This window comes from Pantherophis guttatus, chromosome 4 (assembly GCF_059756535.1).
Source record: "Pantherophis guttatus breed Tessera chromosome 4, ASM5975653v1, whole genome shotgun sequence".
In the NCBI taxonomy this organism is placed as follows: domain Eukaryota; kingdom Metazoa; phylum Chordata; class Lepidosauria; order Squamata; family Colubridae; genus Pantherophis; species Pantherophis guttatus.
Genome location: NC_142066.1, coordinates 13,304,564 through 13,327,972, shown reverse-complemented (window position 1 = coordinate 13,327,972; position 23,409 = coordinate 13,304,564). Strand labels below are relative to the sequence as shown.

The following is a 23,409-nucleotide window of genomic DNA, read 5'->3' as shown; positions in this document are numbered from 1 at the left end:
CACTGCAATGTTTTCCTTCGCTCATCAAACTGATAAGACAAATGAAATACGGATCTGGAGCAGGGGTGAAATGCTCCCGGTTCAGACCGGATCGCCTGATCTGGTAGCGATGGTGGTGGGTGGTTCGGAGAACCGGTAGCAAAAATCCCTGTGCCCCCCCACCCTCCCCCCATGCCCAGCTGAGCCACACGATCATCAGAGGCTTCTTTTTTAACTTTTAAAAGCATTTTTTTCTATAACCTCTACTGACAAAAAAATGCTTTTAAAAGTAAAAAAAAAAGAAGCTTCTGATGATTGCGCAGCTCAGCTGGGATCGTCAGAGGCTTTTCAAAGCATTTTTTTCGCCGAAGAGGTGGTAAAAAAAATGCTTTGAAAAGTCTCTGACGATCCCAGCTGAGTTGCCTGATCTGCAGAAGCTTTTCAAAGCATTAGAAAAAATGCTTTGAAAAGTTTAAAAAAAAAAAGTTGGCCACGCCCACCCAGTCACATTACGCCCCCCCCCAAGCCATGCCCACAGAACCAGTAGTAACAAATTTTACATTTCACCCCTGATCTGGAGTTGTCCTGCAAGTCCTTTTACAGGGGTGGAAGAAATCCTGCATATAAGCTTGATAGGAAAAAGATAGGAGTTAAGCTTCTGTCAATCTAATAGAACAGTAGACCCCAACCTTTTGGGCACCCAGGAACTGGTTCCATGGAGAGAGGTTTTTCTGCGGACTAGAGGAGGGGCTGCCTGCATCCCCATGGGTGGGATGTTGCTTGTTTGCATGGCCCACTTGCTGGCATGCTGCAGCTCGGTCCCAGTCCACAGACAGGATATCGGAGACCCCTGTGATAGAAGATTCCGTAAAGTTGGGGAACAAACAACTTTTACACTGTTGGAAGAAATATCCATCCGGGTTCAGTTCCAAGTGTGGATAAAGACACTGGAAACATGTTGGCTGTTTGGAAAGATGGTTTAATGGTGGACAGGACCACATGGTTTTGAGGGCCTGGGCAAAAGGGCACATGGAGTGGAGAGAGGATTATATTTATACACACTCTTGGGCCCTGCCTTAGAGTTTCCTGTTCCTGTACAATAAATGTATCCCATTGGCTGTCAGACTTCCAAGGGGCGGGGGTCTTAGCTAACTTAGTAGGCTGTCTGTGTCCCAGGCTTGGTTGAGCCTTTCTGGGTGATGTAATCTTCCCAGGTGCCATGTGGTGAGATGGGTAGAGGGCTAATCCTATCATGTCCTGTGGGCCATGTCTTAATCCCATCACCCTGGAGCTGAAGGGGGGGGGAGGCAAGGAGCTGTAGAGAGCTTTGTCTTTAAAAACATGTTTCTCCTTTTCTCATCCAGGGAAATATAATATTCTGCCTCTTTAATATTTTCTAGACTATTTCATTTTTCTAGGAGTGGGGGTGAGTGCTACCATCCTACAATACCATGGAGGAAATCATGCAATTCTTCATTATATCAACTGTAAAGCATCTCATGTGTGAAAATACAAAGGACCAGATCCAACTCAAATTTCTTATTTGCACATCCACACACCATATACAAGTTGAAAAATGTCCACCCTCAAATGATCATGTGGCCCAGAGTCACCTTATAGAGGATAGGAAGGGGACATAAAATAAATGTGAAAAATAATTTGCATTAGCCTAATATACCTTTTAATATCTCTGTTGAGATTCCGGGAAGAGTCATCGATCATCGCACAACATGGAATCCAGCCTTGCGGATAGATTTTGGGGACATCGTTCACCTCATTCACAGACCTATTCCAAATTTGTAACATGTACAATGCTTAGAGTCTCTCTGGTTTTAAATTTGATAAATCAATACAGTGTTGAGGAAGGAGTGACTCCATCCATTTCTCTTCTTTTCCATCATACTTGCTGGTGTGAAATTGATCGGGAGGGTTGACGGACACGGCAGTTCTAATGCTGCTCCCAGAAGAGCCGGTGGAATATTTTGATGGACAAACTCATAGGTTTGTAACTTTTAATTTTCTTTCTTAGGTTCGCTGGACTTCTTATGAAAAACAAACAAACTTTCTCTTGATGGACAGTGATGTATTTTTACTTGCTCCAAGATAAGAGTCCTAAATTTAGCATAGAGTGGAAGGTCTCACCTTTTCTTTCCAAGCTTTAGCTGGCATAACTAATTGTAAAAAAAAAAAAAAATCCAACAAATATAACCTCAGTTTCACAACTATTGTGAGATACAGGCAGGGGTGAAATGCTACCGGTTCGGACCGGTTCGGCTGAACCGGTAGCAATGGCAGCGGTGGTTTGGAGAACCAGTAGTGACGGCAGCACGAGGCTCCGCCCGGTCGTCATTACTTCCTGGTTTTAACCAGGAAGTAACCTGTTTTTTACCCTCTGCGCATGTGCAGAAGGGTTTGTGCATGCGCAGAGGGTCCGCGCACGCATGTGACTCATGCACTTCCAAACCGATAGGGAAGGTAAGTAGATATCACCCTGGATACAGGCTTGTGCAGGGGTGGGATTCTACCAGTTCGGACCGATTTGGGCGAACTGGTAGCTCCGACGATCAGCTGGGAGTGAACCGGTTCGCTCTGACGATCAGGTTGGCTTGCCTTCCCACCCGCACACTTTACTTACCTTTATCTCCTCAGCTGTTTGGCATGGCAGAGCGGATTGCCGCGCCTCAGCTGTGTAACTCCCAAGCGGTAACACAGAAGGTTAGTATTTGTAAAACTGTGCATGCGCATGCAGCGCGTGTTAGGCGTGTGCATGTGCAAAGCGCACGATCACCGAACTGGTTGTTAAACTGGCAGCATCCCACCACTGGTTTGTGGCATGCCAAGTCTCCACCAAGCCATGAGCTTTCTTCTCAGTTTCGCTGAGATATTTTTCCCCTTTCAAATCTAGAGGTACTCGGAGTTCTGAACTGAGGATCTTGTGAACTCCTGCTTAATAAGGCCTCTCAATGTGAAGCGAAGAATTAGGCAGCGTCATACATCTTCATGTCACCAGGTAGAAGCACTTCCGACTCTTCTGTTTCCAGCTGTTTTTATAACATTGCATCTTCAGTGAACGTTCTGCTCTTATTCCCTAGAGAGTTAGCGTACGTTGTTTTAAAACGTGGCTGATTTAAGAGAAAGGCAATTATGATTTCCAGAAAGTCCACTAGGGAACAATTTCTTTCAAACAATACGTAAATTTGAAAGTTTGCACACATCGTCACAGAAAGCTCAATTAGTCACGAGTTAAGTTTCCAATGTGAATTAATTCAGAACAATGATTTTATGTCAGAGCTGACTGCCATGACTTACCACTTGGGTTATCTTTTTCCTTCTCCACATATCTAAATCGGTGATGGCTAAACTTGTTGCCATTGCATGTCAGGAGCAGGAGGTGGTGCTGGTTCTCCGAACAAGGAGGGACATTGGAGATCTTCTAGTCCAACCCCGTGCTTAGGAAGGAAACCCTATACCATTACAGATAAATGGTTATCCAGTCTCTTCATAAAAACTTCCAGTGTTGGAATATTTATAATTTCTGGAAGCAAGTTGTTCCACTAATTAATTGTTCTAACTGTCAGGAAATTTCTCCTTAGTTCTAAGTTGCTTCTCTCCTTGATTAGTTTCCACCAGTGGTGGGTTCCTCCCAGTTCGATCCGGTTTGGCCGAGCCGGTAGCGGTGACAATATGACGTCACCAAATGGGTTCTCCCCCCCCGCCCTCCCCCCACCCCCCCCACGTTATTCTTACCTTTTATTTGGTCCCACCCCCAATCTATTGCTGCCTCCTGAGTCCCAGCTGATGACTAGAGGGAAAAAAACTGTTTAAACTCTTGCCGCAGGGCTTCAAAGGGCCGTCCTACAGCTGATCAGTGTTAAAAGCAAACAAATGAGTCAGGTCATAAGTGCGAGGACTGGTTGTAAGTGTGAGGACCTTCCAGAAATGACTCTGACCAGCTAGCCACGCCCACCTAGTCACATGACCTTCAAGCCACACCCACAAAATAAGCCATGCCCGCAGAACCGGTAGTAAAAAAAATTAGAACCCACCACTGGTTTCCACCCATTGCTTCTTGTCCTACGTGACGTGCTTTGGAGAATAGCTTGACTCCCTCTTCTTTGTGGCAACCCCTGAGATATTGGAACACTGCTATCATGTCTCCCCTAGTCCTTCTCTTCATCAAACTAGACATACCCAGTTCCTGCAACCGTTCTTCATATGTTTTAGCTTCCAGTCCCCTAATCATCTTTGTTGCTCTTCTCTGCACTCTTTCTAGAGTCTCCACATCTTTTTTACATCGTGGCGACCAAAACTGGATGCAGTATTCCAAGTGTGGCTTTACCAAGGCCTTATAAAGTGGTATTAACAGTTCCCATGATCTTGATTCTGTCCCTCTGTTTAAGCAGCCTAGAACTGTGTTTGCTTTTTAGTCAGCTGCTAATATAGAATAGAATAACAGAGTTGGAAGGGACCTTGGAGGTCTTCTTGTCCAGCCTCCTGCTCAGGAAGGAAACCCTATATACCATTTCAGACAAGTGGTTGTCAAGTCTCTTCTTAAAAGCTTCCAGTGTTGGAGCATTTACAACTTCTGGAGGCAAGTTGTTCCACTGGGTAATTGTTTTCACTGTCAGGAAATTTCTCCCTAGTTGCTTCTCTCCTTAATTAGTGTCCGCCCATTGCTTCTTGCCCTACCCTCAGATGCTTTGGAGAATAGCTTGACTCCCTTCTTCTTTGTGTTAAGTATGTATGTGTTATTTTTTTTCTTGTTTTTTAAAGACACCTTTTCTTCTAAAACTCATAGATATGTACAAACTCTCCAATCAAAATTAGTTGTTAAATAATTCTTTTTTTCCCTCTCTGATTTCCCTCCTACGTGCCTTAACTGATATCCCTTCAGAAACAGGCCTTGTAGGAGGCAGATGAATCCCTGCTAGCAGTCCAGAAAGAGGTAGAAATATCGTATCTCCTAAAGAGACATTAATGGGATGTGGTGGCTCAGTGGCTAAAATGCTGAGCTTGTCAATCGAAAGGTCGGCAGTTCAGCGGTTCGAATCCCTAATGTTGCGTAATGAGATGAGCTCCCGTTACTTGTCCCAGCTTCTGCCAACCTAGCAGTTCGAAAGCACGTAAAAAATGCAAGTAGAAAAATAGGGACCACCTTTGGTGGGAAGGTAACAGCGTTCCGTGCGCCTTTGGCATTGAGTCATGCCGGCCCCATGACCACGGAGACATCTTCGGACAGCGCTGGCTCTTTGGCTTAGAAACGGAGATGAGCACCGCCCCCTAAAGCCAGAAATGATTAGCACGCATGTGCAGGGGAACCTTTGAGACATGGTGGAGAGGATGGTTTGCTGGAGTTCTTCCTCTTCCATTCTGACGCAACAGAATTAATTGAAACTGGGCTGAAGAAGGTCATTGTGAAGTTCTATGAACAAGTTCTAGTTGGATGAGGATCTCTCTAGGACGGGAGCTAGGCAACACCACGTGGGGAACTTCAGAGTTCTTTCAGCATTGCTTATATCTCAGATCAGTGGTGGGTTTCAAATGTTTTTACTACCAGTTCTGTGGGTGTGGCTTGGTGGGCATGCCAGGGGAAGGATACTGTAAAATCTCCATTCCCACCCCAATCCAGGGGAAGGTTACTGCAAAATCCCCATTTTCTTCTGATCAGCTGGGACTCAGGAGGCAGAGAATAGATGAGGGCGGGGCCAGTGAGAATTTTTACTACCAGTTCTCTGAACTATTCAAAATTTCCGCTACCGGTTCTGTAGATCTGGTCGGAACCTGCTGAAACCCACCTCTGTCTCAGATACTTCCCTGACCGTCTGTTCAATCTTTTCTTGGATATGACATGCAGATAGGAGGACCAACAAGTGATTCCACTTCTTTCCACCTCAAAGCAAGTCATTCACCCCATCATTAAGAAAGAAGTGATTACACTCAACAGACTGTGAGATTTGAAACAATCCGCTGATGCCCATGTTTCTAATCAGCTCCTCTGATTTCTCCTAAAGATGCTTTTTGTTTTCAAGAAGCAACTGGTTGTTTCTCGAAGACGTTTCACTTCTCATCCAAGAAGCTTCTTCAGCTCTGACTATGGATAATGATCCATTCCTCACCATCCAGTCAGAGCTGAAGAAGCTCCTTGGATGAGAAGCGAAACATCTTCAAAAAACCCCCCCCAGAAAATCCAGTTGCCTCTTGAAAAAAGCATATTTGGGACCACCATGACCTGGATGACTAAGAATCTCCATAGATATTTAGCTATCATTTGCTTTCTATGCAATTTGACCCTCTATATCCGTGATGGCGAACCTATGGCACGGGTGCCACAGGTGACACACGGAGCCATATCTGTGGGCATGCGAGTGTTGCTGTAGCTCAGCTCCAGCACACATGCGTGCGCCGGCCATCTGATTTTTGGGCCTTCTGGTCCCACCGGAAATTGGGAAATGGGCTGTTTCCAGCCTCCAGAGGGCCTCCAAGGGGTGGGGAAGGCCGTTTTTGCCCTCCCCAGGCTCCTAGAAGGCATCTAGGAGCCTGGGGAGGGTGAAAAATGGGCCTATCGGACCCATCATGCCATCGCATGCTAAAAGCGGGGGGACTTGGGGGAGGTCACACGTGCATTCATGGGGGTGGGGTGCATTGAATTATGGGTGTGGGCATGTACATGGGCGACCTTCCCGCGCTCCCCCCCACTTTTGGCACGCGACGGCAAAAAGGTTAGCCATCACAGCTCTATATTATTATTATTTATTATTATTATTTATTCAATTTATATCCCACCCTTCTCCAAATGGACTCAGGGCGGTGGACAGCCGGAACTAAAACATATACCAATAAAAGAATTATATGACTTTGGCCCAAAATTTAAAACATTCAAACTAAAACCCATTGACAATTTAAAAAGCTAAAAAAGCTAAAAAAAAAAAAGGGGGGGGGGTTTCACGCCAGTCCTGCTTGATGGAAAAGAAAAGTTTTTAGGGCACGGCGAAAGACCTGGAGATCCGATATCCTTCGTATCTCCGGGGGCAAATCGTTCCAGAGGGCAGGAGTTGCCACAGAGAAGGCCCTCCCCCTGGGGGTCGCCAGCCGACATTGCCTGGCTGACGGCACCCTGAGGAGTCCCTCTCTGTGGGAGCGTTCTGGTCGGTGGGAGGCTATCGGCGGCAGAAGGCGGTCCCGCAAATATCCATTCTTTAACAGTGGTTAATAGAAATTTTGAGTGTTGCCATACAATAGATAAAATATAATGAAAAACTTTGACAGTTCATCATGGTTTTGTTTTGTTTTTAATCTTAAATGTCTTGGGTTTACTTGATGCTGTCTAGTCTGGATTCCAACGCCAGAGTTTCAGTAGAGCAGTTTTCATCTCCTTGTTCCTAAGGGTATATATTAGTGGGTTCAACAAAGGAGTGATGGTGGTGTAGAACACGCTTAACACACTATCCATGGAGTCCTGAGAAACCGGCCTCAAATAATGATAGAACACAGGCAGAAAGTAGAGGCACACCACAGTGAGATGGGCAGAGCAAGTGGAGAAAGCTTTGTGCCATCCTTCACTGCTACCGATCTTCAAAATGGCGGTGAAGATGTAAACGTGGGATGTTAGGATGTGGAGAAAGCAGGTCAGCATCACGAAGCCCATGTCGATGATGATAATCAGTTCTTTGAAATGTATGTCACTGCAAGCCAGCTTTAGGACGGGTGGAACATCGCAGAAGACGTAGTCAATATGGTTATTCTCTCCATAAGACAACTGAAAGGTGAGAGAAGTCTGAAACGTAGCGTGGAGGCAGCCTCCAATAATGGTAGCTAGGGAGAAGATGAGGCACAATTTCCAGCTCATGATGTTGCCGTAGTGGAGGGGTTTACAAATAGCCAAGAAGCGGTCGTAGCCCATCACGGTGAAAAGAAAACATTCTGCATACCCAACAATGTTCAAAAAGAATACCTGTGTAACACACCCTGAAAAGGATATGACCCTTCCGAAGACGTTGAATCCTGCAATGACTTTAGGAACCACCATGGATGATAAGGTCATGTCCAGGATGGAGAGATTACACAGGAACCAGTACATGGGTTTATGCAATTGAAGGTCAGAGATCACTATCAAGATAATCAGAGCGTTTCCAGAAAGGGTGAGTGCAAACATGATGGAGAAGAAGAGAAGCAAGGGCAGCTTAAACCCTTGTGGGTATGGAAACCCAGAGAGGATAAACTCATTTGGGGCTGTTAGGTTGGAACACTCCATGTGTCAGTTATTCTTATATGTATCCAGGTCTTTGAGCAACCGGCCAATCTAATGGAACAGTTTGCTTGGAGTTAATTCTTACAATCTCTGACAGTTTCGGTCTCTTTTGTAAGCCTTGAGTTTACTTACAATGCTGCATGCTTTTGTTTCAGATGTAGAAAACTACCACGTCGTCCTCATTCTGTCATATGTCAAGGTCCTGCTGTAGAAAACATATTTAAAAACTATTAAATTAATAAATATTCAATGTGATAGAGAAAGAGCTACTGTCTTCCCCTTTATTTCATATCTATCTATCATCTATCAAATAGTGGAGTGGGACGTGGTGACTCAGTGGCTAAGATGCTAAGCTTGTTGATCAGAAGGTTGGCAGTTCAGCGGTTCAAATCACTAGTGTCGCGTAATGGGATGAGCTCCCGTTACTTGTCCCAGCTTCTGCCAATGTAGCAGTTCGAAAGCACGTAAAAAATGCAAGTAGAAAAATAGGGACCACCTTTGGTGGGAAGGTAACAGCATTCCGTGCGCCTTTGGCATTGAGTCATGCCGGCCACATGACCACAGAGACATCTTCGGATAGCGCTGGGTCTTCGGCTTTGAAACGGAGATGAGCATCGCCCCCTAGAGTCAGGAACGACTAGGACATATGTGCGAGGGGAACCTTTACCTTTACCTATCAAATAGTGAATGGTCCATTTCACTAATAAAAGGAAGCTCCTTGAAAAGTATCTCTAGGTGGAACACTTATTTAGGGAGTTGTCTCTAGCAATCATCATCTTTCAACGACCCCAAAATCCCTATGTGCCAAGAGAGAAATATCTACTTCTGCCTAGGATCAAACTCATAGCCTCCTGATTGTGAGGGCGAGAGCTCCATCTCTAGGCCACTGCACCACTTCTGGAGTAGCAATCCTGAATATAAATAAGTTTGAAAAGTCCTTCCCTTCCAATGACTGATTGGAAAACCACAAAGATCCTGTGGCTTATTATAATATGTTTTTGTCAACTTGATACAATCTGCATCTGATATGAAAAAAACAAAAAACAATATTCACTCATAACAATCATACATTTTAAGAAATAATCAGTAACCGGCAATCATAATACAGCATTAAAGAGACTTTTGAACGCATTCAATGGATTTTTTTTTATTTTTTTGGAGGGGCATAACTTGCCTCTTCAATGACACCTAACATGGACACCTAATGTCAAAAACATCATCAAAAAAGCACAACAAAGAATGTTCTTTCTGTGCCAACTCAGAAAGCTCAAACTGCCGAAGGAGCTACTGACTGAGTTCTACAGAGGAATTATTGAGTCTGTCATCTGCACCTCTATAACTGTCTGGTTTGGCTCTGCAACCCAACAAGAGAGACACAGATTTCAGAAGATCATTAGAACTGCAGAAAAAAACAATGGCTACCAACCTGCCTTTCGTTGAGGACCTGTATACTGCATGAGTCAAAAAGAGGGCTGTGAAAATATAGACAGACCCCTCGCATCCTGGACATAAATTGTTTCAACTTCTACCCTCAAAATGACATTATAGAGCAATGCACACCAGAACAACTAGACACAAGAACAGTTTTTCCCCCAAATGTCATCACTCTGCTAAACAACTAATTCCCACAACACTGTCAAACTAGTTACTAAGACTGTATTACTATTCTTATCCTTACTACTACCTATCTCTTCCCACTTATGGCTATATCCATGTTGCTTGTATCTTTACAACTTATATTGTTTTTCTTGTTTCCTAGTACGATTTGATTGCTTACGTATCTTTTCTTTTATGTACACTGAGAGCATATGCACCAAGACAAATTCCTTGTGTGTCCAATCACAGTTGGCCAATAAAAAATTCTATTCTATTCTATTCTATTCTATTCTATTCTATTCTATTCTATTCTATTCTATTCTATCCTATCCTATCCTATCCTATCCTAATTAGTATCCTATGACTATCACTAAGTGTTGTATCTTATGATTCTTGAGAAATGGGATAGCTGGATAGCTCAACAGACTAAGCACTGTAATTTAACACCAGCTGTCTGCAATTAAAGTAAGATCGAATCTGACCAGGATCAAGGTTGACTCAGCCTTCCATCCTTTCTAAGGTAGGTAAATTGAGGACCCAGTTTGTGGGGGCAATAAGATGACTTTGTATAAAAATATACAAAAGTATGAAGGCTATTGCTTAACGCACTGTAAGCCGCCCTGAGTGTACAGTTAATATTTCGGGTTTCTTCCCATGTAATTGTGAACATATCCCTAAAAGGGTAGAAGTGTGCTTCCTGCCCACCAACATACATTGGACAGACCAACAGAAGAATGAGTGTGCACATCGAGGAACACAAAAACTCAATACAAAAGCAAGAACACACATCATCATTAGTTCAACACATAAATACAACAGGACATAATATTAATTTTAATAACACAAAAACAGTTGCAAAAAATAGAACATCTCAATGGAAGAATAATCAGAGAGGCCATTGAAATAGAGAAAAGACAATATTGCATGAATAAATGTGATGACACTTCACATCTGCGTACTATTTGGAAACCTGCTCTCATAGATAGACGAATCTTAACACAAAATATAAAACATAGATCAAGTGTTAATCAAAAGGCCTGTATAGACACAAGTTCCAGCCAAATCACATTCCAGCCAGCCACAAAGATGAAGCCCTGCCACCTGGTGGAGAAAAACTGACCATACACCCGAAGCCAAGCCAATAAACACAAACTGAGACTCCCAACCAATCAGAATGAAAAGGTGGAGCCATCCCAGACTACCAGCACCAGATTTGAAATAGTAACGGCAGTTACAGCAAAAGACCCTTCACATAAGCCTGATGATGGCAGATGAGATTCTGTCGAAATGTCGCTTCTACCCTTTTAGGGATATGTTCACAATTATATTCTTTTATGTATACTGAGAGCATATGCACCAAAGAAAAATTCCTTGTGTGTCCAATCACTCTTGGCCAATAAAAGAATTCTATTCTATTCTATCTGCAGCTGATATGAAAAAACAATATTCACTCATAACAATCATACATCCTAACAATAAATCAGTAACCGGCAATCATAACACAGCATTAAAGAGATCTTGGAACTCACTCAATCGATTATTATTTTTTTGTTTGAGGGGCATAAGTTGCCTCTTCAGTGACCATTTCCAACACTGTGAACATGTTGGGGAAGAAGTTATCGAATTCCCTCCGCGCTGTAGTGGCTCGTGTATAATGGATTGCAACCGGCAAAATTGTATCTTCGTTAGGACTGCCACAAGTTGCTAATGCAGTTGCAGAGTAGCAGACAAAAGCGGTGGATGTGGATTCAGGTGATTTGCTTGCTGAGTTTTAGCTTGATAACATGTCATTGAGTTTCCATTGGGCAATTTACGGACAGCAGTTGATCTTTCTTTTCAGAGACTGCAATTTTATTTTGAGTTCTACCAAGGAGATCTTCAAACAGAGGTGTCCTTCCCACAATTTAACAACTGGCTTGCCCAGAATCGAAAAGGTGAGCTGGCTTGCCTTTTGTGCACTGCATCAAAAAACACGGCAATTATATAGGACGGGATAGTGCTGGGGTGGGGGTGCGGACCCAGCCACTGGCCATTAACTACTGGCTCACCTGAACCGGTCCGAAATGGCTGAATCCCACCCCTGTCTTCAACCAGATTGAGAATGGAGGAAAAGATCTAAAAGGACTTCTTTACAAAATGGGAGACTGAATTGCAAGGTGTTGAAGTTCCAAAAAAACCCAGTCAGCCATTTTGAAAAAGGAGCTTGTTTGAAGCTTATATGTTGTGAGTTAGTATGATATGCCAAGTCTTTGAATGCCTTCTTAATTAGGAGTAGATGTTTTCATTCTTCTCCATTCAGAGAGCTTTGGAGGTGAAGTTCTGATGGTTTCTTGCGTGATAAGAACTTTCAGTGTGTAGTGAAGAATTAGGCAGACTCAGGTATCTTCACTTCTCCAGGTAGGAGCATTTAGATACTTCAGTTTCCATATCTTTTTAAAATATTGTGTTCTTCAGAGAACACACCCTGCCTTTATTCCCTAGAGATAGGGCATGTTATTTTAAATATTGCTGATTTAAGAGAAAGGCAATTACGATTGTCAGAAAGTCCACTGGGTAACAATTACTTTCGAACAATTGGCAAGTTTGAAAGTTTGCACACATAATAATCAAAGAGATGATTAACCATGAATTATGATCCTACTGTTTCCAATGGGAATTAATTCAGAACAATTCCTTTTTTTTACTCCGGATCGGACTGTCAGTCGTTTTTCTGCCTTACCATTTGGCTTATCTTTTTCCTCCTCCAAATGCATAGTTAGAATTTTGGCTTTCCCTTGGATCAAATACAATGTTGATTTCATCTTGAAATCCACAATCCATTAATCAGTGGAATAACTTGCCTCCAGAAGTTGCGAATGCTCCAACACTGGAAGTTTTAAAGAAGAGATTGGACAACCATTTGTCTGAAATGGTATAGGGTTTCTTGCCTGAGCAGGGGGTTGGACTAGAAGACCTCCAAGGTCCCTTCCAACTATTCTATTCTATTCTATTCTATTCTATTCTATTCTATTCTATTCTATTCTATTCTATTCTATTCTATTCTATTCCATTCCATTCCATTCCATTTCTGATTTATTTTTACCCATCTCAGACAGTGAAATTTGCTGCCCTAGTCATGGAACATCATAAGTCATAGTGATAAACAGATCTTATTGTTTCATGAATTTGGGATACAAATATGTGTTTTTAGGAAGAAACCCAGGGATTTGGTTAATTCTTGGGTATGCTATACTAAAAATGTACCTCCAGTGTATGTGATCTGGCCTTGTAGCAGAGAACTTCCTTTTGGGCTGAACATTATTTCTCTTTCGAGTATATAATTCTATGTTAATTTTGATTTGGAAAACACCCTGTTTCCAGTGGAAACAAAAGGACAAAGAAAATGGATGTTGCATGAATTGATGTTTGAGTAGGAATGGATTTCCAGAGAAAAGAATTGCAGACTACAGGAACCATTTGCACCAGGGGTGGGTTCTAAAAATTTTTTCTACCGGTTCTGTGGGCGTGGCTTATTTTGTGGGCATGGCTTGATGGTCATGTGACAATTCTTTAGGATTTAGCAGAGGTACTGGTCTACTAGGCTTTTAACTGCTTGTAGAGCTGTACCCGTCTACCCATTTGTTCCTGGAGCGTCCTGGTCTACCCATTGGTTCCTGGAGCATCCTGGTCTACCCATTTATTTTTCGAGCACACTGGTCTACCACCAGTTTTAGGCGGCCCTTTGAAGCCCCACGGCAAGAGTTTAAACAGTTTTTTTCCTTCCAGCCAATCAGCTGGGAGGCAGCGAAAAATTGGGGGTGGGGCCAAATAAAAGGTAAACATAACATGGGGGTGGGGGGTGAACCGGGCCGAACCGGAAGGAACCATCACTGATTTGCACTACTCAGGTGACCCTGAGGCCACATGATAAACCTCCAAGCGCTTCAATGACCCTCTAAAAGGATGCAAATCAGTGGTAGTATTCAGCCAGTTCTATCCGGTTTGGGCAAACTGATAGCGGCGGCTGAGGGTGGCCCCACCCACCCACCCAGACATAATCACGTCCCATTTATCCACGTTTTTGATGCTCTGCGCATGCATGCATGTGCTCACATTTGCAAACTGGTAGCGAAGGTAAGTGAAATACCACCCCTGATGCAAATGACCAGCTGTCTGCAAGGAACATAAATCCTTCCATTCCTCACTGTTCTGTCAAAGCTGAAGAAGCTTCTTGGATGAGAAGTGAAACGTCTTCAAAAGAAAAAACAAGGAAGTCCTGTTGCCTCCTGGAAAGAACCCCCCCCCACCTTTGGGACAACCATGACCTGGATGACTGAGAATCTCTATAGACCTTTGTTAAGGTATATGTGCAAAGTAACCCTTGAGTAGCAAGGTTGTGTACATGAGAAACGGCTGAGAGTGATTGTGACTAAGCACTGTCAATACACAGACACACTGAGTTGTGATATTATTTTACTTTTAGGAAAAAGCAAAGCAAAGTCGAATAAACAATCCAGGTCATACACAGATAAAGATAGTTAAATTGTCAATCCAGGGATATTTCAAGAACAAAGTCTTCTTACCAGTTGTTGTAGTCACATGCAATAAAACAGTTCTTTTTGGAGTTGCAAAAAGTAACAAGTACAGTAATAAAACAATCAGTAAAACAGTAGAAAACAACAAGTAGCAATGATCAAGCAGTGATCATGCAGAGAGAACAGGCAGAGAGGAGCAGAAGTGGCAATAATAATGTAATAAGAAAAACAAGCCATGATTCAAGCTTCCTCTTAAGTACATTGGCTACAGAGCTAGCCAATCAGAATACAGTATAATGCAATACAGCATTACAGTCTTAATACATTACATTTTGACTGCAAACATGCATTGATGGTTTATATATATTGCCAACCCAACCAGTTAGGCAATAGCCATTCCCTAACAACCTTTAAACTTGACAATGGACCATGTTTCTTTTTAAAACATAAAGGTAGGCATACATCTTATTGTCTATTCTGGATTCCCACTACAGAGTTTCACCAGAGCCGTTTTCATTTCTTTGTTCCTTAGTGTGTATATCACAGGGTTCAACAAAGGAGTGAAGATGGTATAGCACATACTTACAACACTATCCATGGAGTCCTGAGATTCTGGCCTCATATAACGATAAAAAAGAGGCAGGTAGTATATGAACACAACAGTAAGATGGGCAGAGCAAGTAGAGAAGGCTCTGTGCTGACCTTCACTGCTACTAATCTTTAAAATGGCTGTGATGATGTAAGCATAAGAGGCTAGGATGAGGAAAAAGCAGGTCATTGCAATTAAACCTATGTTAATGATGATCATAAATTCATTAAATTTTACATCAACACAAGCCAGCTTCAGGATGGACGGAACATCACAGAAGACATAGTCAATATAGTTGTCCTCTCCGTAAGGCAAATGAAAGGTGAGTGATGTCAGAAATGCAGAGTTGAGGCTGCCTCCAATGATGGTACCCAAGGAGAGAACGAGACACACTTTCCAACTCATGATGTTGGTATAATGGAGTGGTTTACAAATGGCCAAGAAGCGGTCATAAGCCATCAAGGTGTAAAGAAAAGATTCTGCACAGCCAACAGAGTTCAAAAAGAAAACCTGTGTAACACAAGCGGCAAAGGAAATGATTTTCCCTCTGGAACTGAACCCTGCAATAACTTTGGGGACCACCACAGCTGAGAAGGCCATGTCCAGGATGGAGAGGTGACAGAGGAACCAATACATGGGCTTGTGCAGTTGAAGGTCAGAGATCACCACCAAGATAATCAGAGAATTTCCTAAAAGGGTGAGGGCAAACACGATGGAGAAGAATAGTAGCAAGGGTACCTTGAACCCTTGTGGGTATGGAAACCCAGAAAGGATAAAGTCATGTGGGGCTGATTGATTTAGACATTCCATCTGTCCGTTACTCTTGTATATACTTGAAGTCTTTGCTGAATGAGCTACTCTAAGAAGCAAGTTGTCTGGAGATGTTTCCTACTGGATAGATATCACTGAGGGATGCAGAGGCTCAGTGGCTAAGATGCTGAGCTTGTCAATCAGAAGGTCGGCAGTTCAGCGGTTCGAATCCCTAGCACCGCGTAATGGGGTGTGCTCCCGCTATTTGTCACAGCTTCTGCCATACTAGCAGTTCGAAAGCACGTAAAAGATGCAAGTAGAAAAATAGGAACTTCTTTCCTTTGGTGGGAAGGTAACAGCACTCCATGCACCTTTGGCATTTAGTCATGCTGGCCACATGACCACGGAGACGTCTTCGGACAGCGCTGGCTCTTCCGCTTTGAAACGGAGATGAGCATCGCCCCCTAGAGTCGGGAATGACTAACACATATGTGTGAGGGGAACCTTTACCTTTAAAGAAAAACAAGACTCCCTAACATCTAAAATCTTGCCTATCAATGCACCGACCAAGAGAGTGTTTCTTATGGACCAATGCTGGATTTTTCTGTCAATTTTTTCCAGTATCTATTTTGCCATATTTTAAATAAGGTTGAAGAAACAAGGTTGCAGTTCTTTTAGAACTGTATCATGAATGATCTGCAGGAATTTCTTCTCGATTGGTCAGTTGCTTGACTATCACATCAAGTCCAAGCAGCAAAAGGGATACAGCTAAATATATATAGTCCTTATAACACTCTTGATCCTATTGGACTCTGTTTAATGAACAGTGAGGTACTCTCTGAGTAACAGACATTGAGTAACAGGTTGGCCTGCAAGAAAGCCACTGTCCCAATTCGGCAGGAAACGTAAGAAATGGCAGAGATCAATTTCAAAACATTTTCAAGATATCCCCTTGAGCAGAAGTGAAGGCCACCAAAGAAAATCACTGGAATGTTCTCTTTCATTCACCAACCTGGTAGAAAAGAGGAGTACAATAGCCTCTCACTGACCAGTACGCTCCCATAGAGAGGGGCTTCTCAGGGTGCCGTCGGCCGAACAGTGTCGACTGGCGGCCCCCAGGGGGAGAGCCTTCTCTGTGGGGACACCTACCATCTGGAACGAGCTCCCCCCAGAGATACGGAGGATCCCGGATCTGGGCACGTTTCGTCGTGCTCTCAAAACTTTTTTATTTCAGCAGGCTGGCCTGGCCTAACTCTCCTCTTTTAAATTTTTAAATCGTTTGATTTGTTTTATAAATTGGGTGTTTTAAATTTGTTTTTTGGCCAAAATATTTAATAATTTTAATGGACTTTTAATGTTTGTATTATCTGTATTTTATCTTGGCTGTTCACTGCCCTGAGTCCTCCGGGAGTAGGGCGGTATAGAAGTTTGATAAATAAATAAATAAATAAACAAACAAACAAACAAACAAACAAACAAACAAACAAATAAATAAATAAATAAATAAATAAATAAATAAATAAATAAATACAGATTTTGAATTGCCGCAAGTCCTTTTGCCCGGTGGAAGGAATCTGATTCTCCCTCTGTTTTAATCAGAAACTGCTTGATAGAAAAAGAGAGGAGTTAAGCTACCAACAATCTGATGCAAAACAGAAATCGGGAATTTGGGAATGAAGCAGCTTTTACATTGGGGGTCGAACCTATACAATTCTTCCTTTTTGCACCTCTATAACTGTCTGGTTTGGCTCTGCAACCAAACAAGACAGACACAGACTTCAACAGATAGTTAGAACTGCAGAAAAATAAATTGCTACTAACCTGCCTTCCATTGAGGATCTGTGTATTGCATGAGTCAAAAATGAAGGCTGTGAAAATATCGACAGACCCCTTACATCCTGGACATAAATTGTTTCAACTTCTACCCTCAAAACGACATTATAGAGCAATGTACACCTTTCCCCCCTGAATGTCATCACTCTGCTAAACAACTAATTCCCACAACACTGTCAAACTACTTACCAAGACTGTATTACTATTCTTATCCTTACTAGTACCTGTCTCATCCCACTTATGGCTATATCCATGTTGCTTGTATCTTTACAATTTATATTGTTTTTCTTGTTTCCTAGTATGATTTGATTGCTTACATCTTTCTTTTATGTACACTGAGAGCATATGCACCAAGACAAATTCCTTGTGTGTCCAATCACAGTTGGCCAATAAAAAATTCTATTCTATTCTATTCTGTTCTGTTCTGTTCTGTTCTGTTCTGTTCTGTTCTATCCTATCCTATCCTATCCTATCCTATCCTATCCTATCCTATCCTATCCTATCCTATTCTATTCTAATTAGTATCCTATGACTATCACTAAGTGTTGTATCTTATGATTCTTGGCAAATATATTTTATTTTTTCTTTTATGTATACTGAGACCATATTCACCAAAGAAAAATTCCTTGTGTGTCCAATCACTCTTGGCCAATAAAAGAATTCTATTCTATTCTATCTGCAGCTGATATGAAAAAACAATATTCACTCATAACAATCATACATCCTAACAATAAATCAGTAACCGGCAATCATAACACAGCATTAAAGAGACTTTGGAACTCACTCAATGGATTATTATTTTTTTTTTTTGAGGGGCATAAGTTGCCTCTTCAGTGACCATTTCCAACACTGTGAACATGTCGGGGAAGAAGCTATCGAATTCCCTCCGAGCTGTAGTGGCTCGTGTATAATGGATTGCAACCGGCAAAATTGTATCTTCGTTAGGACTGCCACAAGTTGCTAATGCAGTTGCAGAGTAGCAGACAAAAGCGGTGGATGTGGATTCAGGTGATTTGCTTGCTGAGTTTTAGCTTGATAACACGTCATTGAGTTTCCATTGGGCAATTTACGGACAGCAGTTGATCTTTCTTTTCAGAGACTGCAATTTTATTTTGAGTTCTACCAAGGAGATCTTCAAACAGAGGTGTCCTTCCCACAATTTAACAACTGGCTTGCCCAGAATCGAAAAGGTGAGCTGGCTTGCCTTTTGTGCACTGCATCAAAAAACACGGCAATTATATAGGACGGGATAGTGCTGGGGTGGGGGTGCGGACCCAGCCACTGGCCATTAACTACTGGCTCACCTGAACCGGTCCGAAATGGCTGAATCCCACCCCTGTCTTCAACCAGATTGAGAATGGAGGAAAAGATCTAAAAGGACTTCTTTACAAAATGGGAGACTGAATTGCAAGGTGTTGAAGTTCCAAAAAAACCCAGTCAGCCATTTTGAAAAAGGAGCTTGTTTGAAGCTTATATGTTGTGAGTTAGTATGATATGCCAAGTCTTTGGATGCCTTCTTAATTAGGAGTAGATGTTTTCATTCTTCTCCATTCAGAGAGCTTTGGAGGTGAAGTTCTGATGGTTTCTTGCGTGATAAGAACTTTCAGTGTGTAGTGAAGAATTAGGCAGACTCAGGTATCTTCACTTCTCCAAGTAGGAGCATTTAGATACTTCAGTTTCCATATCTTTTTAAAATATTGTGTTCTTCAGAGAACACACCCTGCCTTTATTCCCTAGAGATAGGGCATGTTATTTTAAACATTGCTGATTTAAGAGAAAGGCAATTACGATTGTCAGAAAGTCCACCGGGTAACAATTACTTTCGAACAATTGGCAAGTTTGAAAGTTTGCACACATAATAATGAAAGAGATGATTAGCTATGAATTATGATCCTATTGTTTCCAATGGGAATTAATTCAGAACAATTCTTTTTTTTACTCCGGATCGGACTGTCAGTCATTTTTCTGCCTTACTATTTGGCTTATCTTTTTCCTCCTCCAAATGCATAGTTAGAATTTTGGCTTTCCCTTGGATCAAACACAATGTTGATTTCATCTTGAAATCCACAATCCATTAATCAGTGGAATAGCTTGCCTCCAGAAGTTGCGAATGCTCCAATACTGGAATTTTTAAAGAAGAGATTGGACAACCATTTGTCTGAAATAGACAGAGGGTATAGGGTTTCTTGCCTGATCAGTGGGTTGGACTAGAAGACCTCCAAGGTCCCTTCCAACTATTCTATTCTATTCTATTCTATTCTATTCTATTCTATTCTATTCTATTCTATTCTATTCTATTCTATTCCATTCCATTCCATTCCATTCCATTTCTGATTTATTTTTACCCATCTCAGACAGTGAAATTTGCTGCCCTAGTCATGGAACATCATAAGTCACAGTGATAAACAGATCTTACTGTTTCATGAATTTGGGATACAAATATGTGTTTTTAGGAAGAAACCCAGGGATTTGGTTAATTCTTGGGTATGCTATACTAAAAATGTACCTCCAGTGTATGTGATCTGGCCTTGTAGCAGAGAACTTCCTTTTGGGCTGAACATTATTTCTCTTTCGAGTATATAATTCTATGTTAATTTTGATTTGGAAAACACCCTGTTTCCAGTGGAAACAAAAGGACAAGGAAAATGGATGTTGCATGAATTGATGTTTGAGTAGGAATGGATTTCCAGAGAAAAGAATTGCAGACTACAGGAACCATTTGCACCAGGGGTGGGTTCTAAAATTTTTTTCTACCGGTTCTGTGGGCGTGGCTTATTTTGTGGGCATGGCTTGATGGTCATGTGACAATTCTTTAGGATTTAGCAGAGGTACTGGTCTACTAGGCTTTTAACTGCTTGTAGAGCTGTACCCGTCTACCCATTTGTTCTTGGAGCGTCCTGGTCTACCCATTTGTTTTTGGAGCGTCCCGGTCTACCCATTTGTTCCTGGAGCGTCCTGGTCTACCCATTTGTTCCTGGAGCGTCCCGGTCTACCCATTTGTTCTTGGAGCATCCTGGTCTACCCATTTGTTTTTCGAACACACTGGTTTACCACCATACTGCTTTTTAGGCGGACCTTTGAAGCCCCGCGGCAAGAGTTTAAACAGATTTTTTCCTTCCAGATGATCAGCTGAGACTCGGGAGGCAGCGAAAAATTGGGGGTGGGGCCAAATAAAAGGTAAGAATAGTGTGGGGGGTGGGACGGCCCAACTCCCGAACAAGGAGAACCGGTTCGGTGATGTCATATCATCACCGCTACCGGCTCGGCTGAACTGGGCCGAACCGGAAGGAACCACCACTGATTTGCACTACTCAGGTGACCCTGAGGTCACATGATAAACCTCCAAGCGCTTCAATGACCCTCTAAAAGGATGCAAATCAGTGGTAGTATTCAGCCAGTTCTATCCGGTTCGGGCAAACTGATAGCGGCGGCTGAGGGTGGCCCCACCCACCTGCCCAGATGTAATCACGTCCCATTTATCCGCGTTTCTGATGCTCTGCGCATGCATGCATGTGCTCACATTTGCAAACTGGTAGCGAAGGTAAGTGAAATACCACCCCTGATGCAAATGACCAGCTGTCTGCAAGGAACATAAATCCTTCCATTCCTCACTGTCCTGTCAAAGCTGAAGAAGCTTCTTGGATGAAAAGTGAAACATCTTCAAAAGAAAAAACAAGAAAGTCCTGTTGCCTCCTGGAAAGAAAAAAAACCCCACCTTTGGGACAACCATGACCTGGATGACTGAGAATCTCTATAGACCTTTGTTAAGGTATATGCGCAAAGCAACCCTTGAGTAGCAAGGTTGTGTACATGAGAAACGGCTGAGAGTGATTGTGACTAAGCACTGTCAATACACAGACACACTGAGTTGTGATATTCTTTTACTTTTAGGAAAAAGCAAAGCAAAGTCCAATAAACAATCCAGGTCATACACAGATAAAGATAGTTAAATTGTCAATCCAGGGATATTTCAAGAACAAAGTCTTCTTACCAGTTGTTGTAGTCACATGCAATAAAACAGTTCTTTTTGGAGTTGCAAAAAGGAACAAGTACAGCAGTAAAACAATCAGTAAAACAGTAGAAAACAACAAGTAGCAATGATCAAGCAGTGATCATGCAGAGAGAACAGGCAGAGAGGAGCAGAAGTGGCAATAATAATGTAATAAGAAAAAGAAGCCATGATTCAAGCTTCCTCTTAAGTACATTGGCTACAGAGCTAGCCAATCAGAATACAGTATGATGCAATACAGCATTACAGTCTTAATACATTACATTTTGACTGCAAACATGCATTGATGGTTTATATATATTGCCAACCCAACCAGTTAGGCAATAGCCATTCCCTAACAACCTTTAAACTTGACAATGCACCATGTTTCTTTTTAAAACATAAAGGCAGGCATACATCTTATTGTCTATTCTGGATTCCCACTACAGAGTTTCACCAGAGCCGTTTTCATTTCTTTGTTCCTTAGTGTGTATATCACAGGGTTCAACAAAGGAGTGAAGATGGTATAGCACATACTTACAACACTATCCATGGAGTCCTGAGATTCTGGCCTCATATAACGATAAAAAAGAGGCAGGTAGTATATGAACACAACAGTAAGATGGGCAGAGCAAGTAGAGAAGGCTCTGTGCTGACCTTCACTGCTACTAATCTTTAAAATGGCTGTGATGATGTAAGCATAAGAGGCTAGGATGAGGAAAAAGCAGGTCATGGCAATTAAACCTATGTTAATGATGATCATAAATTCATTAAATTTTACATCAACACAAGCCAGCTTCAGGATGGACGGAACATCACAGAAGACATAGTCAATATAGTTGTCCTCTCCGTAAGGCAAATGAAAGGTGAGTGATGTCAGAAATGCAGAGTTGAGGCTGCCTCCAATGATGGTACCCAAGGAGAGAACGAGACACACTTTCCAACTCATGATGTTGGTATAATGGAGTGGTTTACAAATGGCCAAGAAGCGGTCATAAGCCATCAAGGTGTAAAGAAAAGATTCTGCACAGCCAACAGAGTTCAAAAAGAAAACCTGTGTAACACAAGCAGCAAAGGAAATGATTTTCCCTCTGGAACTGAACCCTGCAATAACTTTGGGGACCACCACAGCTGAGAAGGCCATGTCCAGGATGGAGAGGTGACAGAGGAACCAATACATGGGCTTGTGCAGTTGAAGGTCAGAGATCACCACCAAGATAATCAGAGAATTTCCTAAAAGGGTGAGGGCAAACACGATGGAGAAGAATAGTAGCAAGGGTACCTTGAACCCTTGTGGGTATGGAAACCCAGAAAGGATAAAGTCATGTGGGGCTGATTGATTTAGACATTCCATCTGTCCGTTACTCTTGTATATACTTGAAGTCTTTGCTGAATGAGCTACTCTAAGAAGCAAGTTGTCTGGAGATGTTTCCTACTGGATAGATATCCCTGAGGGATGCAGAGGCTCAGTGGCTAAGATGCTGAGCTTGTCAATCAGAAGGTCGGCAGTTCAGCGGTTCGAATCCCTAGCACCGCGTAATGGGGTGTGCTCCCGCTATTTGTCACAGCTTCTGCCATACTAGCAGTTCGAAAGCACGTAAAAGATGCAAGTAGAAAAATAGGAACTTCTTTCCTTTGGTGGGAAGGTAACAGCACTCCATGCACCTTTGGCATTTAGTCATGCTGGCCACATGACCACGGAGACGTCTTCGGACAGCGCTGACTCTTCCGCTTTGAAACGGAGATGAGCATCGCCCCCTAGAGTCGGGAATGACTAACACATATGTGTGAGGGGAACCTTTACCTTTAAAGAAAAACAAGACTCCCTAACATCTAAAATCTTGTCTATCAATGCACCGACCAACAGAGTGTTTCTTATGGACCAATGCTGGATTTTTCTGTCAATTTTTTC

At 42.4% G+C, this 23,409-nt stretch overlaps 3 protein-coding genes across 3 annotated transcripts; all 3 read right to left on the bottom strand.

Annotated features, from left to right (window-relative positions):
* Positions 1–7,303: 7,303 nt before the first annotated feature.
* On the bottom strand, positions 7,304–8,230 carry LOC117658798 (olfactory receptor 10G6-like). Its single transcript, XM_034406897.3, has one exon. It carries the CDS (start codon positions 8,228–8,230, stop codon positions 7,304–7,306), a length of 927 nt encoding a protein of 308 aa, XP_034262788.2.
* A 6,579-nt stretch (positions 8,231–14,809) lies between these two features.
* Positions 14,810–15,736, bottom strand: LOC148113755 (olfactory receptor 10G6-like). Its single transcript, XM_087893345.1, has one exon. It carries the CDS (start codon positions 15,734–15,736, stop codon positions 14,810–14,812), a length of 927 nt encoding a protein of 308 aa, XP_087749471.1.
* Positions 15,737–21,924: 6,188 nt separating this feature from the next.
* On the bottom strand, positions 21,925–22,851 carry LOC148113754 (olfactory receptor 10G6-like). Its single transcript, XM_087893344.1, has one exon. The coding sequence runs from the start codon at positions 22,849–22,851 to the stop codon at positions 21,925–21,927; it is 927 nt and encodes a 308-aa protein (XP_087749470.1).
* Between the last annotated feature and the right edge of the window lie 558 nt (positions 22,852–23,409).

Excerpts from the sequence above, each read along its gene's own strand:
- LOC148113755 (XM_087893345.1), bottom strand. The coding sequence starts at position 15,736 with ATGGAATGTCTAAATCAATCAGCCCCACATGACTTTATCCTTTCTGGG.
- LOC117658798 (XM_034406897.3), bottom strand. The coding sequence starts at position 8,230 with ATGGAGTGTTCCAACCTAACAGCCCCAAATGAGTTTATCCTCTCTGGG.
- LOC148113754 (XM_087893344.1), bottom strand. The coding sequence starts at position 22,851 with ATGGAATGTCTAAATCAATCAGCCCCACATGACTTTATCCTTTCTGGG.